The 17,532-nt window shown below is 43.4% G+C and overlaps 1 protein-coding gene across 4 annotated transcripts in view; it reads left to right on the forward strand.

Moving 5' to 3' along the window:
- NUBPL (NUBP iron-sulfur cluster assembly factor, mitochondrial) overlaps window positions 1–17,532 on the forward strand; it is a 57,608-nt gene that overhangs the window by 6,189 nt on the left and 33,887 nt on the right. For 3 of the 4 annotated variants that reach the window (XM_083453337.1, XM_083453338.1, XM_083453341.1), the window contains one exon: window positions 11,984–12,074. The exons of the other annotated variant lie outside the window; for it this stretch is intronic. In XM_083453337.1, coding sequence (XP_083309463.1) covers window positions 11,984–12,074 — 91 coding nt within the window. The remainder of the gene's footprint in view (window positions 1–11,983; window positions 12,075–17,532) is intronic. 4 annotated transcript variants of the gene reach the window in all.

The following is a 17,532-nucleotide window of genomic DNA, read 5'->3' on the forward strand; positions in this document are numbered from 1 at the left end:
GTCTGTACTTTAGAGTGGATGTGTGCACTATTTCAGTTTGATTTTCTTAAATCTACAAAGGTAGAGCTGACTTTAGTACTTGGATTCCAGAGCTGTTCTGAGTTTGTGTATGTGACTACTCACTGCAGATGAAATAATTTAGTTGATGGAAGATTCTGATTCAGTAACGAATGTCAAGGTCATCCATGTCAAGTATTACTTAAAGCAAAGAGAGCATTCGGTCCAGTCCTGGCCCTCTGGATCTGTAACAACTTTGAGTTACCAAATCATTACAGCTGGCTTAGTTAATTAACGACAAGAATGTGCAGTTCTCCGAGGCTGTACTGAGATTTCTAAACTTCTGCTGCTTTCCACCTGAAGCGAATCGGCTTTGCCCAACTATCCTCCTCCTTAACTGCTTTTTTAGTTTTGAGAGGAGATTCTTTTTAACCCTCAGAAATGGCAGTAGCCAATTCTACTCCCCCAGGAGCCCTGTAGGAGAACTTTTGGCTTTTCTGTCAGGCTCACTCGCATTCACATTAAGACAACTGTGTATGAAAGCTGCATTGCCCCAGACAATTTATTATAGCAGAAAGAACTCAAATTAATAGAAGCCAGGCATAATACATCAAGATTGCTTGTTTAGGAACACTGTATTTTAGTGAGCAAACACCAGCTGTGCATGACTGAGGATGGCCCAAATCCAGTTGGGAAATTGTGCTTATGCTGTCATTGTGCAGGAAAACTACCTATTCAACCTGTTTTAAAAAAATCTTTTTTACTAAGGGCTGTGATCTAGCCAGCCCTCCTCCCCACTCCCATTTTGATTTGCGGCAGTAGAAGAGTACCCTTGAGGTTCTTGCAGAAAATTAGTTTTATATATAAATAAATGTGTGCCAGCTACAGCATAGCTGAGTCAAGTATCCAGCACTGAAGATCATATGCAGCTCATTTGTCTGTGTGTAGTCAGCACAATCTTGCATGAGACATTCATCTTTGGTTGGTTGCCTATTGCCTTTATCATAAAGTATAAAATGCACAGGTAAAAAAACCCTATACTTTGCCTTTGGAAAACCATTGCGTGAGAGACAGCAGTCATTGAGGGTTTGGGAGAGAGAGAGGCCAAATTTCAGAGAGGAAGATGGGAGTACTCTTGTCACGTCGTACAACCTGGTCCCAAATCCACTTCCATACAGTCTAACACCAAAATGCATGCTTGCACACACACACACCTACACATAGCCTGAAGGCTCTGTTGAGGTTTTTTAAGGAAACCCCCAAAATTGTTGCTTTCTTTAGGAAAACCTGAAAGTTGTTGAGCTTTTGTTAGACATACACCAACCAAAGTTTACAAAAATACGGTTTTTTAAAACTAAGATCCAGGACAAAGTGCCTCCTTTCGGAAATTCCCCTCGGATGTCAATTTTGCCTTTGAAATCCCTGTAATGTCCATGAAAATCCGGACATATGGCAGCCCTAATTCATTCACTATTCCACAGCTTGCCTTACAGTGGCCTATAAAGCAGACAGTATTAGTAAACTGGGCCCTTCTCAACTCAGAGATTTATGGAGACTAGGCAGAGAAGTCTGCAGAAAGGCCATTCTGAACACTTAGAATATTTAAATAGCATGTTCTGAAAAGGCAAAATAGCAGGGCAAGAAAGCAGGGAATGAATACTACCAGGAACAGTTACCGGTATCTGGAAATCAGAATTGGCCGGGCTAGCAAAACCAGGCCATTTTCAGTAAAGAACACTTGTAACAAGAGAGGTAGCCAGCAGAGGGAGTGCTTTTCACCATTTTCCTTCCTATGGCACTCTGGTCATGACATCATCAAATTAAGTTTTTTATTTTAAAAATCCACACACAGCTCTTTATTAGCAACAGAATCAATTTTAAGAACAGGAAATGGAGGAGCAGAATAAAAACATGCTGAATAGTCACATCTGTGAGACTCAATGCAGAGTTGCAGATGGATCAAAAACTTTCTTCGGCATGTTGGTTAGCTTACACTTCGCTAGATAACCTTGTGCTTGTGGTACCTGCTTGCCTTTTGCTGGTTTCAAATACAGTGGTACCTCGGGTTAAGTACTTAATTCGTTCCAGAGGTCTGTTCTTAACCTGAAACTGTTCTTAACCTGAAGCACCACTTTAGCTAATGGGGCCTCCCGCTGCCACCGCCACACGTTTTCTGTTCTCATCCTGAAGCAAAGTTCTTAACCTGAGGTACTATTTCTGGGTTAGTGGAGTCTGTAACCTGAAGCGTATGTAACTTGAAGCATATGTAACCCAAGGTACCACTGTATAGCATCTTAAATTCTTGAAAAACAAGTCATCCAGGAAAGGGAACATAGGTGAAAATGGCTGCCAAATGAAGTTCAAATACAGTTAAGAAGGATAAAATTTCAGGATCAAAAGTTAGGTCTAAGTTTTGGTGTATGTTAAGCCTCATGATTTTACCTATGAAGTCATACCAACAAAGGAATGGACACTTATGGGCATGAATCCTGTCTGTAGGTCATGGCTGTCCTTGTTCATGCACTCTTGCCCTTATTTAGAGAAGATCCTTATCTTCCATCAACTAAATATCTAGAAGAACAATACTGCTTTACCATACAACAAATAAACAGCAGGTCAAACCAGCATTCTTCTGTGCACTGATTTCTTGAAGGGGTAGGTCTCATTATTCACTGCTTTTGACAGCTTAGTTACTTAAGCCCATGGAAGTAAATCAGTATGGTTCAGAGAACCTCCATTAAGCAAAACATTACTGTATTATCTTGGGTTGCTATCCTATGCACATTTGAAGTAAGAACCATTGAACACAGGGGCTTGTGGGACTGGGTTGTTAAACAAAGTTATATCCCCCCCCCCGGCCACACACTTCCACCCAAATGAGCGGCTAATGAGAAAGCAGCAAAATAATACAATTAAAAACAAATAAATATTGTAATGAAAATTGCTAAGAACATCTAAACACAGTCAACCACCCTCACAGCTGATAATTTCAAGGTTGCTAGGAATAGTGTATTTGCTTGGGTGAACACAAATGTTTTGCTTTTTAAATTCCTCCTGAATATTGAGGGAGACAAATTTATCCCACCAGGAGGGCATTCCCTAAATGGGGAAGCTCTGCTGCAAAGGTCTCCCCTACTGATTGTCTTGCCTGAGATGCTTGATCTTGATATATTGAGAGGCTCACTCTTAGGTACTTGGGTCCCAAACCATTAAAACCTTGGCATACTAACACCTTGAATTTCAGGCCTGGTTACACAATGTCCCATTGGGAAGCCCTGCTTACCAACCTAGCAGCTGTATTCAGCACTGGTTGCAGTTTCCAGACCATCTTTGAGTGCAGCATCACATCGAGCGCATGGCAGTGGGAGCACAATTGGCCCTTTAGGAGGGTTGTTGCTAAGCATGGACAGCCAAGGCCACCTGGACTTTAACTGACCCAACTTCTTTCCAGTAGTGCAACGTAGGCAATGAGTGAATAACAAGGCTTCCGGACAAATTTTTCCAAAGCAAATTGTGCTTAAGATTTTAGAAAATGTAGAACAAGCTAAACAGTTTAAGAATATTATTTGAGGGGAGGAAAAGTAATTTATGGTTTGAGTAAGAGCGGGAAAAAGCAAATGTTAATAAAGGCAAACACATATACCTATTTAAGAGTGTTTCCTAATAAATTCAGCATTTACTAATTTGCATTCGTTTGTTGTCCGATCCTGGCTTTTCTCTCTAGCGCTTTCCAATACTTCACCTCTCTTAAAGTGTGTTAGAGCTCTTCAACTTTTTGAATCCATGGCTCTCTTTCTCTCTTCCGTTCTTCCTCAGGGGTTCTCAAATTGTTGTCTGTGGATCAGCAGTGGTCCGCAAGCTTCACTCAGGTGACCCATGGCATGCTGGTATTGAATATTCATATTGACTTTTAATTGTACTCTTTTTGCTTATTTTGTTTCTTATTGCATTTTATTGTATTTAAATTTGAATACTACGGAATGCTAATTGTAATACAGTGGTGCCCCGCAAGACGAATGCCTCGCAAGACGGAAAACCCGCTAGACGAAAGGGTTTTCCGTTTTTCAATGCGCTTCACAGGACGAATTTCTCTATGGGCTTGCTTCGTAAGACGAAAATGTCTTGCGAGTCTTGAGATTTTTTTTCACTCCCCACCCCCTTTTTCTAAGGCACTAAACTGCTAATAGCCTTTTAGCAGCTAATCCGCTAATCCCTTAAGCCTTTAATAGCCGCTAATAGCCGCTAAACCGCTAGTAGCGCTAATCCGCTAATAGGGTTGCTTCGCAAGACGAAAAAACCGCTAGACGAAGAGACTCACGGAACGGATTCTTTTTGTCTTGCGAGGCACCACTGTACAATAAAATACAATGTAAGAGATAAGCTTCCAGTGCAGCTCTTTACAAATGCTGCAAAAGGCAGAAAAATTATTATGTGGTCTGCCAAGTCTGCTGGCAATTTTCAAGTGGTCTATGGGCTGGGGGTGGTAGTTTGGGAACCACTGATTTAACATGTTTTTTCAACTCCCCTCCCAAACTTTTAATCAATCAAGAGGAGAGGAAACTCCTGGTTAAATTTTGGTTTCCCCTTAATTGCAGGTTCTTAGGTTGAACTTAGACCCTCTTGTGCAGAGCTGTTTGAGCTAAGCCTCTCCTCAAACTCCTGTCCTTCCTTTGAACTTCTGGCCCTTCTGTGTAGGAGAGGTTTTAAAGCATGGGTAGGCAAACTAAGGCCTGGAGGCTGGATCCAGCCCAATCATCTTCTAAATCTGGCCCGCGGATGGTCCGGGAATCAGCAGGTTTTTACATGAGTAGAATGTGTCCTTTTATTTAAAATGCATCTCTGGGTTATATGTGGGGCATAGGAATTTGTTCATTATTATTTTTTTTCAAAATATAGTCCGGCCCCCCACAAGGTCTGAGGGACAGTGGACTGGCCCCCTGCTGAAAAAGTTTGCTGACCCCTGCTTTAAAGCAAAAAACAACCATTTTACAATCTGCTTTGCAACTCAAAAGCCAAACACAAAATGGTTGAAAGTCTTCCTGCTTCACGATTGTGTTGATTCTTGCTGTATTAGGCTACATATGTAGTTTTGTAAAGCCACTTGGAAATGTTTTGATGTGCGTTCTTCACCACAGTTCTTTTATTTATATATCTATGTGCATTGATGGAGTAAAGCATACAACTGTGAACTATTTTTTAAAAAGTTTTGAGATGTTTGTGGTGTCCAAAGATGGCATTGCCATTGTCATTGCAAAGCTTTCTCTCCCCTTTGCTCTCATGTCCATTCCCGAGTATTCTTTTGGTTTGTTAAAAATGGGAGAACCTGTAGATGGAAAAAGAGTGCTGCTTAGGTTTAAGCACAAGCTAGGCAGTTTTCCAAATATTTATCCTTCAAATGGTAATTAGGGGATAAAGCATTAGAGTGACTATTTGAAGGGGTTTGATTAGCTGTGCATGCAGATAAAAGAAATGAGTCATGAATCTTCATAATCAGGTAAATTATGTGTTTTGTCTGAGAACAAAGGAGTTCGAAAATGGTGTTGAAGTCTTTGAAATCTGGCATGAAAATGTGGCTTCCCGATCTCTTAAATTGCAGCTTTCATACAGTAGACACGAAACAGCATAATCTGTCAGAGTAACTCCAGTGGGTTTTTAAATAGCTTTGTGCATTATAAAGAAACATGATTTTTTTTTAAAAAAAAAAAGAAGTAGTGCTAAATGAGATATTTGCTTTGATCTACATGATTACCTGAAATGGTACTGCCTCCCAATTGACATGTATATCAAGAAGTTCACAGAAAGGAATTGGTGGAATGTGCGGTGATGATGCTAAGCAATGGCTGTGAACAGACATTAATTCTTTTACAGCCTTCAAGATGGCATGATAGAGGTATTATTGCTCACAGAGCGCACATTCATTCCCCCCCTCTCTATTCCACTAAGGCTTTGATCAAACAGGATTTGCAGGTTTTTAGTTCTTCAAAATAATAGAAAGCCTGTCTCACCATAGTGGGAGGGACTCTTCCCACCCCAATATGTGCATTGATGAAACTGTTATTCTGCCATTCTCTGAAAAGCTAATGTCTGCACTTAGGCTGTGCTTGACATAACAAGCTATTGAAATAAGTCAGATACAGTGTTTGTATGCATGTTGATAAATTGGCAGAAAACGCTAATGGGACTTGAGGCCGGCTCAGGACATTTTAATATGTGAAGTTGAACATGCAGTGGTGTGCCTTTTCCTTCTCATTAATCAAGGATACAACCCCTGAGAAGTTACTTGGTGTCAATGAACTGAAGCCTTGGAAGTGCTCAGATTACATTCTAGTAAATCTGATATTCTTGCCACACTTAATGGCAACAGACTCACCTTATTATGTATTAGGGCTGCCTAGAGTGGAGCAGGGCTCTGTATAAGGTGTGCATGTGGCTTTTTATTATTATTTTTAAAATAAGGTTTTGCACTGCTAGGTAAAGGTAAAAGGACCCCTGGACGGTTAAGTCCAGTCAAATGCGACTATGGGGTTGCGGCGCTCATCTCGCTTTCAGGCCAAGGGAGCCGGTGTTTGTCCACAGACAGCTTTCCGGGTCATGTGGCCAGCATGACTAAACCGCTTCTGGCACAACAGGACACCGTGACGGAAACCAGAGCGCTCAGAAACACCATTTACCTTCCCTCCACAGTGGTACCTATTTATCTACTTGCACTGGTCTGCTTTCGAACTGCTAGGTTGGCAGGAGCAGGGACAGAGCAACGGGAGCTCACCCCCTCATGGAGATTCAAACCGTCAGCCTTCTGATCGGCAAGCCCTAGGCTCTGTGGTTCAGACCACAGTGCCACCTTTTACATTGCTAGACAGAGTGGTGTGGTGAGCTATTACTGTTAGCTTTAGGAACACCCTCTATCAAGGACTGAGGTTCTGTTTGCCCAATGGTAGTAATGTTTTACATCTATATATGTAAAAGTAATGTAATAGATTTCCTTAACTAAGGATGTCTGACATTTCACCAAAAACACAGCAACCACACCCTTAATCTGCACAAGTAGAAAAAACAAGCTCCTCCCCCCCACGAGGTACCCCTTACAAGGCTATACAACTTGAAAAATCACAACTGCAAAAATCATCTCTTACAATCCAATATTTGGATACACAGTACTGGAGATGAAGATGCTGCAGTTTCTGCTTATAAATAGCATCATATGCAGGGGTCCACCAATACGTTAGACAATGGCATCCATAAGTTTAACATGGGCAGCCAGTGGTGAAAGCCTCTAAAAGGTGCCACTGTAGAAGGAAGGTTCTTTAAAAGATGGTGGCAGCATGGGGAAGCAGAGAGTACCTCTTTCAAAATGGGTCAAGATGCAGCATCAGTATAATGGATTGGGGTTTGTTACAAACATATGTGCCCACATCTCTCCACAACTCCTCCCTCTAAACCCAACCCCCCCATTAGTAGGCATCGGATGAACATAGTCTTTTGAACAGGGAACCAGAAACCTGACCCTTATTAACTACCGGAAACAATAGCTGACAGTCAAGCCGATCCAAAATTTGTGGCCCGCCAGCAGCAAGCATAAATACAATGTTAATTTACAGCATCAGATAAAGGCAGATGCTGATTATGGAACACTCAGCTTTTGTGACAGATGCCGCAGAATCAAGTTGCAAAGTTGGTACTGCTGAATATCGTGGCCTGGTCAAACCTCAGAATTTGGTGTTGGGTGGGAGTGGAGCTAATGATGGTTTCTGGTGGTTAGGGGATTAGGGTTTTGGGACATGGTTTGGCTTTACGTGCTGCGGGATTGGGCTGCCATATTTTCAGCGGGACTCCAAATAAATAAATAAATGAAAAATCAGTTATTCCTTAATAACCAAAACCACTTCTATAACCCTGTCGCTAAGCTCATGTGTGACTGTGCATTTCAGTGTATCTGAATTATCAGTGTTGAGAAAGGTACAAGTTGAATAAGAACAGCTATTTTTAAGTTCAGAAGCATTTATTGCTTATAATGGAATCCTGCTTTTCAAATACCAGCTTTTAATAATAATAGCTTTAGGCCAGCACCCTGCTGTGCTAACAGCGGTAGGCTTGTATCCAAAAGTTTCTTGCACAAGCAGAAAGATGCTTCAACTCAGGCAGGGCAGGCAAATGACTTCCAGTTAAGCTTCTCTTAGTGGGCAAGCGGTTTATATCCCTGCCCCTCCACCTCATGACACCCCCACCCCACCCCCACATGCTTCACCAAAGGGAGTTATAATTTATTTCCTGCCCGCTCGCAGGGCAGGTTAAAACAGTTAACCTACAATGTTTAAAAGTGGTTTAAAAACAACTTGCAATCACAGAAGTAAGGTTGGTTCCAAGAATTATACATCTCAGGTGTCAAAAGGCGGGGGCAAAGAAGTGTTGTAGTAGCTGCTGAATGGCATGGACTGTTGTGCCGTTTTAGATGACTTTTAGAAGACACCTGAAGGCAGCCCTGTTTAGGGAAGTTTTTAATGTTTCATGTTTTATTGTGTTTTTAATGATCTGTTGGGAGCCACCCAGAGTGGCTGGGGAGACCTGGCCAGATGGGTGGGGTATAAGTATTAACAACTTCTACTTCTTCTTCTTCTTCTTCTTCTTCTTCTTCTTCTTCTTCTTCTTCTTCTTCTTCTTCTTCTTTTCTTGTGCAAAGGTTGCTCAGGTAGAAGGACAGCAACCCTGCAAATTGGACAGAGTCATTCTCCCTCAGCCTGCTGTATTCAGCACCATCCCCTGACCATTGGTGGGGAATTGTGTAGGGCGTTGTGTAGGTTGTGGTGGGAAGAAAACCCATCTTCCTCCAGCCATGTTACAGTAGCTTAACTTGGGATCCAACTCATTCTGGAGTCCAGAACCGGGTTTAGTTTGCTCAGGATCTCAACCATCCCCAGTGCCAAGTCTAAATGCCATCCTGGTTAAATGCTGCCAGAAACAATTAGCGATTTCACTTCATCTTCTTTTAAACATCCAAGGAAAATCATTCACAGGTTTCCAAAGCAAAGTTTTCTCCATTGCTGAGCAATTCTTTTACAGCTCGAAAGCATTTCTAATGTTTAAACCAAACCTTCTTCAATTTCTTGCCTTCTGTCCAGCCGTATGTAGTAGTTGAGAGCAATTATGCTCTATTATCCTGGTGGCTATCTCTCTTAAAAAAACCTTGCAGAAGTGTGAAGTTGGAAGGGCAGACCTTAACAGAATAGCCCACATTCACTGGGAAGTAGTGCTGCAAATAGAGGTCTTGAACTGCTAACGTGTGCTGTCCCTGCAGGGTAAGGAAATAACTTGCTAAAACAAACCTAAAGCTAGTAAACTGTGCCAAACGCTACAGAGAAGATAATGCCTTGTCTATTCTGGTCTGCAAATTCTTTTTTAGCCTGGATACAGAACTGGCTATATTTCAGCATGAAAGCAATATCTGTTTTCTTATGTGTTGTTTGTATTTATCAGCTGCCTATTATTCTAGTCCCTTTAGGCAACACACAGCAAAAATCAATACAATAAAATACTGGATCAGATAAAACAAAATCGGCGTATAAAATCTCTCTCTCTCTCTCTCTCACTCACACACACACACACACACACACACACCACTATCGAAAGCACTACAGTAATTCCATGGAAGTTAAAATAAAATGCTCAAATGCTGCCAAAGCAGAGACTATATAATTAGTAATATTGACTTTAAGATATTAAATTTGTTTAAAGATGTTTAAAAGGCTTGGGGGTAAACAGATAAGTTTTCACCTGCTGCTGAAAAATGTCACTATAAGCACCAAGTGGATCTCTCTGGTGATAATGTTCACAACCAGGGGGCCACCACTGAAAAGACCCTCTGTGTTTGGCACCCTCGATATTACAGATGAAGAAGGCACTACAGAGTATCTTGATAAAGATGAGTTTGAAGTATAGTCACCATATGTCACCTAAAAGGGTTAGTTGAAATGTGGCTACTAGATTGTAGCATCAGGAAGCTGATGGGTTTGAATTCAATAGCACATTTTGATACTATTGAATAGGGCATAGTTATGATTGGGAATAGCTCTCCCACACCAGTAAAGTTTTTCTTGCTAGTATTTCATCTGTGACAAATGACATAAGACCAACTTTCCTCCTCCTCCTCCTCTTCTACTTCTATTATCATGTGTGTATGTGTGAACGTGTACGCACCACCGTACAATGTGTAATATTCCTTCATGCAGTTCTTAAGTTACACTCTAGTCTAGAAAACCTTATGCCACAAAGCTTATGGATGCTATGGACTCACTTGCTACGTAGGAACATAAGAAGCTCTCTCAAGGACTGTCTCTCCCATATGAACTGATCCAGACTGTAATCATCATCTGAGGCCCTTCTTTGTGTGCCTCCTCGGCAAGAGGTCAAAGGGCAGCAACACGAAAACAGGCCTTTTCTGTGGTGGCCCCCGCTTGTGTTATGCTTTCCCCAGGGAGACTCACAAGTTGCCTTCGTTACATCTTTTAGGATCCAGGCAAAAACATTCTTCTGCTTGTAGACCTTTGGCTAATTAAACAACCTGCAGTCTTTTAAAGTGGGATGCAGGTGGTGCTCTGGGTTAAACCACAGAGCCTAGGGCTTGCCGATTAGAAGGCCGGCTGTTCGAATTCCCACGACGGGGTGAGCTCCCATTGCTCAGTCCCTGCTCCTGCCTATCTAGCAGCTTGAAAGCACGAAGTACAAGTAGATAAATAGGTACCGCTCCGGCGGGAAGGTAAACGCCATTTCCGTGCGCTGCTCTGGTTCGCCAGAAGCGGCTTAGTCATGCTGGCTGTACGCCAGCATGTACACCGGCTCCCTCGGCCAATAAAGCGAGATGAGCGTTGCAACCCCAGAGTTGTCCGTGGCTAGACCTAATGGTCAGGGGTCCCTTTACCTATGGCCTTTTAAACTGTGTGTGGGGTGGTGGTATTGTTTTTGTTTGTTGCTATGTTATATATTTTTGGTTTTTATATTGTAAACCGCCCTGTGATCCTCGGATGAAGGGCGTATAGAAATCTAATAAACGAATAAACATACTGCATCAGCTCTTTTGGTCCACCTGGCTTAGTATTGTCTACAGTGCTTCACAGCAGCTTTCCATGGTTACAGACAGAGGTCTCTCCCAGCCCTAACTGGAGATAACAGGGACTGAACCTGTGTCTTTCTGCTTGCAAGGCATAAGCTCTACCACTGAGCCATGGCCCTTCTCCAGCAGTTATCATGCGAAAGAAGTAATAATCCATCCTTCTCTGAATCTTTTTATTAATATCTTCCATTTATGCTGAGTTTTTATTTTACTTAAGTCTCAACATAATCTTGTATCAGTGACACTAGTCCAGCTTTAGTTACACCTGGTAACCGCTGGATCCAGGTGGGAATGTGCTTCCACTTCCTATACTTCCATTTAAGCACATCTTCTGGCCGTGCATGTATCTCCCTTGCTGAGTAGGGTAATTGAGTGGTGTTCTTTCTAGATTTAAAGCACCACTAGTTAATAAGTTAGTGATGCGGGTGGCGCTGTGGGTTAAACCACAGAGCCTAGGGCTTGCCGATCAGAAGGTCGGCGGTTCAAATCCCCACGACGGGGTGAGCTCCCGTTGCTCGGTCCCTGATCCTGCCAACCTAGCAGTTCGAAAGCACATCAAAGTGCAAGTAGATAAATAGGTACTGCTCCGGCGGGAAGGTAAACGGCGTTTCCGTGCACTGCTCTGGTTCACCAGAAGCGGCTTAGTCATGCTGGCCACATAACCCGGAAGCTGTACGCCGGCTCCCTCGGCCAATAAAGTGAGATGAGTGCTGCAACCCCAGAGTCGGTCACGACTGGACCTAATGGTCAGGGGTCCCTTTACCTTTACCTAGTTAATAAGTTACAAAAGTTAAATTAGAGCTGAAATTAAAGTTTGCTTAGAACTGTTGCACATAACTTTTTCCATTAAGAATGATGTGGCTGTGTGTTTTCCTTCCACAGACAAAAGCAGTTGGTTTGCTTGATGCAGATGTGTATGGGCCTTCCATCCCAAAGATGATGAATTTGAAAGGAAGTCCAGAAGTGACACCAAGTAAGTTTGGATGGATCTTACTCTGTGATGAGGAAATCTTGAGAGGCAGTGATTATTTGTGGTTGTGAGAGTAGGGAAAGATGCTCCTTCCTATCTTGCCAAATGACCATAGGTAATCCTGCTATGGTAACATTAATAGACTTGCATTGCATAAGGAGCCGCCTTTGACCACTGTTTGAAAACTGTAGTTCGAAATCCAGCTTTTAGGGTGTTGCCTTGGGCTGGTTAATGAGAACATACATAGCAGCACTGACAGATTCACAGACTTCTGGTCTACTTCTGAGCACAATTGAAAGTGATGTGGCTTACTCCTTAAAGCCCTATATGACTTAAGACTTGGGGATGTGTTCCCATATCAACTTGCTCATGAGTTGAGATAATCTTTGGACCCTTGCCTTCAGGTGTCTCCATCATCCTAGGTAGGACGTGTCGCAACTAAATAGCTGCCATTCTCAGTGATAACAGCTGGCGTTCTCTTCCTGAGAGGCTCAACAGGCATCCATGTTAACTTTTTGGTGCCAAACAAATGTGAGTCTTAATCCTTCCAGACTTCTTTTAATGCATTTATAGTGGTACCTTGGTTTTTGAACATCTCCATTGATGAACATTTCGGTTTTTGAATGCCGCAAACCCAGAAGTAAATGCCTCGGTTTTCAAACACACCTCGGAAGTCGAACATGCCATGCGGCTTCCTCTGAGTGCAAGATCGTGAGGCCTAGCTGTAGGCTATTGAGTTTTTGGTTTTCGAACGTTTCAGAACTCAAACGGTCTTCTGGAACAGATTGCATTCGAAAACCGGGCTACCACTGTATTTGAAAGCATCCTAGTTTCTTTTTAAAAAACCAACACCATATTTTAACTGTGTTTGTAAATTGTCCTGGAATTTAGCTTTGCTGAAGGTTGATACATAAATCTTTAAAACAAATGGAAGTACGTAATAGGGATGCAGTTTCCTCAGTGTGGGCGGCACAACTAGGATGGAGTAAAGTTGTCTGCACTAACAAAAAAGCGGAAATGCTATAGTTCTGGTGTGGCTCCTTACCATGCATTCTAGGGTAGTGCTACAGTAGTGTGGCGATGGGGAAATGTGATCACCGTGCAGCTTCCAGTGCGAGCCCAGCCTGCCACTTGATTGCCCGACCATACAGAGGTCCAGTTCATGTTATCTTTTGGCAGGGTGGTGGTGGGAAAGATTGCACCATCTGGGCCTCTGCATTGTTGGTCAGTGTCTTTAAAAGGGAACTACCTGCAAACATGAGGGACGCGGGTGGCGCTGTGGGTTAAAACACAGAGCCTAGGACTTGCTGATCAGAAGGTCGGCGGTTCAAATCCCCACGACGGGGTGAGCTCCCGTTGATCGGTCCCTGCTCCTGCCAACCTAGCAGTTCTAAAGCACATCAAAGTGCAAGTAGATAAATAGGTACCGCTCCGACGGGAAGGTAAACGGCGTTTCCGTGCGCTGCTCTGGTTCGCCAGAAGTGGCTTAGTCATGCTGGCCACATGACCCGGAAGCTGTACGCTGGCTCCCTCGGCCAATAAAGCGAGATGAGTGCTGCAATCCCAGAGTCGGTCATGACTGGACCTAATGGTCAGAGGTCCCTTTACCTTTACCTTACCTGCATACATGTATTCCCGCCTACTTAATTGGAACTCTGATTGTGCGGGGCTCTCAGTTATGGCAGGAGCCTATAGGCGTACAACTGATTCCATCCACTTCACAGGCATTGCCTCCCGAACTTGTGAGGGTGGGGGCCTCAAAGGGCCCTGCTTTTCTGTGCAATAACAGTCATGTGATTAGAGCACCCAAATAGGGCTTATTTGTGTGGAAATGAAGATAGGCTTGTGCTGCTTTTCCAGTGTACAGTTGCAGTGCTGCCACCTCCCCCCTTCCCCGGCGACCTGGAGTAATGAATTGTGGCATAGTTGTCAGAATAAAAATCCTATAACTGAAACAAATTATGTGTGCTGTACAAATATTCAGTAGCTTGGACAGTAGGGCATGCATGTGGCTAGAGTTAGGCACCGCTTTTGGAACCAGGTAATGCAATAGTTGAGCCTTGGAATGCAAACCAGATCTGTAAAGACTAATTGTGAAATGATCTGTGTCACATCCTACCTGGTTTGCTAACCATACGTATTGATGTGGAAGATCCTATGGTCAGGTCACCATAATAGAGACCATTACAAGTGTTTAATGGCTGAGAAAAATTATCTGTGCTCGTACTTAGTGTTACAATAATGTCTCAAACCTTTGTGGGATAAGAGATTCTTACATTAGTGACATATATTGTTTCATCTTCATGTGAAGATTTGTTATCCAAAGTCCTGGGAATGTCGTGGCATAGGACTAGGAGTAGGAAGAACACCAAGTAATTGGTTTTTGGAGCTAATCCACACCTTCTGAATCTTCTTACCTGTTAACATTGGGTGTGTGTGTTATGGCTGGTTTTATCTGTGTAGAACACAAAATCTTGGAAGATGTAGATTAGGGCCCTCAGTAGTTTAGTTTAGAGCTCCCTTCCCCCCCAAGGGAGCCCCCCCCCTTAGTCCACAAATTTTTATTAATGAATTACCGTATTTTTCGCCCTATACGACGCACTTTTCCCCCTCCAAAAATGAAGGGGAAATCTGTGTGCGTCTATGGGGCGAATACAGGCTTTCGCTGAAGCTTGGAGAGCGAGAGGGGTCAGTGTGCACCGACCCCTCTCGCTCTCCAGGCTTCAGGAAGCTATCAGCAAGCCTGGGGAGCCCTCGGGAGTTCCCGCAGGGCTCCCTAGGCTGCAGATAGCAGCCTGCCACCCGGCGCGCAAGGCGCGCTGAAGCAGAGCGCCCCGTGCGCCGGGCAGACATCGGCCAGCCCCACAAGCTCGGGGGACAGCGGGGAGGTGGAGCGCTGCCATACCGCTGTTCCCCGACCTGGTTTGGTTTCCCCACCTGGTTTTTTTTGGGGGGGGGATAAAGGAATCCCCCCCCTTTATCCCCCCCCCCCAAAAAAACTAGGTGCGTCCTATGGGACGGAGCGTCCTATGGGACAAAAAATACGGTATTACATGTTTTGTTGTGCCCTAAATGCCAGGCTTACTTAGCTGCCAGATGATTCCTTCCCCTTCAGAAAGAGGTGAGTGGAGTGTCTACTGACAGATAGTTTTTGGGTCCATACTATGTACTTTTGCTTGCAGGTGACACAGGGAGCGATGGTTGGGAGGGAGCCTACGTATTCCTTGAACGATACTGCTAAAATGTACCCAATATTGTGGTAGTATGAAACTAGCAGAAATAAGCAGTTGAGCCGGAAGGACCCTAGGGAGGAATAGACGGTCCAACTTTCATATTTTGTACCTAGCAATGAAAGAGAGATTTCCTCCGAGACTACCCCTGTTTGATTTCTAGTAGCAGCACCGTCCTAGTTCAACTATTCCAATTTCTTATAAGAAAACTTTTCAAAGAATCTTCAGGAGAGATTAAGTATTTAGTCTTGGAGTTGCAAGAAAAGTAGCTGGACTAAACAGCGGCAGTTTGTTTAATTTGCAGGCAGAAAGTAGTAAATACTGTCAATGGAGCTGTCCCCAGCTTGGACCAGTACGTACTGAATTGCTTTCTGAAGTGAAAAAGCCGTACTGTCTGATTTTAAAACACTCATTTAGAAGCACCATGATTGTAATTCAGATGTGGTTGGTAGCTGTATTTTACTTTAGTGTAAAAACACATACAATCTGCAATGCATGTAACATGTTGCGTAAGTTTTTAGAATGTTGGATTGTTTTGATTGATGTTAGCCGCCCTGAGCCCAGCTTTGGCTGGGGAGGGCGGGGTATAAATAAAATTATTTATTATTATTATTATTATTATTATTATTATTATTATTATTATAGGACAGAAGGAAGTTTGTGACACAGAAGCTGGAAATTGTGGCTTTACATGCCAAAGAAATAATAATTTGGGGTTCTGTGAGGCAGAAAATGGACAATCTGTACACACTCGTATCACATTCATGTCACCCCATGTGTTGATGGTTGTCTTTTCTTTGGATTTAGCCTGTGAGATCAAGAGATGCTAGGGAAGTTTGATTCTTCATATCGCCACCAAGGCATCAGGCCACAAAGAGGGCTCTTTTCTTTTACTTTCACTGGAGGGAGCCTCATTATCTTACAAAGATGGATGATTGCCAGCAATATAGGACTGAGGTGCCGGATGATAAATAACTGATCTCTGTGGTAGGGAAATGATTTAGTTCTTAATTCAGTGTTCTATTCTAAAGCACTTGCAGTGGCTATAGCAAGCTAAGTAGAAATTTAAGTGTTGCCCTTTTCAATTTCTGACATTTTTCTTAGGTAAGTTTTGGCATGTTTAACAGAGTAAACAATTTTAAAACAACCACTTTAAGGCTGATACTGTTTAATTTTTTTTTTAAAAAATGTGTATTACAGTTTAGAAGTTCAGTTATGCTCCTCCCTAGGTTGCTAGGTTGTCTTTTGTGAGGTGGGAAGATTTCTGAGTGAAACATAAAGCATACCTGCAACCTTGTTGCACCTTAAAGGCTAACAAATTTATTATGGTGTAAGGTTTCGTGGACTAGAGTCTATGTCACTTGATGCATGTAGTTCCTGAAAGCTGATGCCATAGTACATTTCTTAGCCTTCAAGACGTCACAAGATTCTTTACTGTTTTTGCTGCAACAAACAGAAATGTCTGTGCCTTTGAACGTATTTGTTGTATAGATGAGTAAATTTTAGCAGCGATGTGGGATATTAAAGGCACTCAGAGCTTTATAATAGACCTTGTTGCTGAGCATTCTGTACTGTACACGTTGTTCCTAACAATGAAAAATAGGTAACAAGTGTTATTTTGTGTGTTCTTCTCAGTCTTTAATAACTGGTCTTGGCAACACAGCTAGGCTAAAGCACTAATATTTCCAAAAGCATGGGGAGGTGTGTATGATACATGCATTTTTGTGATGGCCTGGGATTCGGACTCGGAGGCTGAACCTGAGGAATCCCAGCCTGCACAGGAGTCCCTGCCTCCAGAACCAGCTGAGCCGGGGTTGGGGCTTGAGCCTGAAGGGTCCTCACCTGTGCTGGATCCTCAGGTGCTGGCACCAGCTGAGTCTGCTCTGGCTCCTGAGATGATGGAGGACCCGTTGCCTGCAGGTGCTCCACTCTCAGCCCCGTCAGGAGAAGCTGAGGTTGCCTCTGGGTCCGGTAACCCTCCAGCCTCTCCTGAGCTGCAGAGGCTCAGGGCAGAGAGGCGGAGGGAACTATGTTTCCGCAGGAGGAGTGCTCGCCTCAAGGCCAGGAGAGGCGAGTCACCTGTGGACTGGGGCCGCCCTATGCCTCGGGGCAGATAAAAGCCAGCCAGCCCCAGTCCCAGGTTGTGGGAGCAACATTGTTGGTAGCCTATTCCTGCCTGCATCCTGTTCTGCTCTTCTGCCAGAGTTCCTGACCTCACCTGACTCCCTGCC

The sequence above is a fragment of the Podarcis tiliguerta genome, assembly GCF_965153285.1.
Source record: "Podarcis tiliguerta genome assembly, chromosome: 1".
Classification (NCBI taxonomy): domain Eukaryota; kingdom Metazoa; phylum Chordata; class Lepidosauria; order Squamata; family Lacertidae; genus Podarcis; species Podarcis tiliguerta.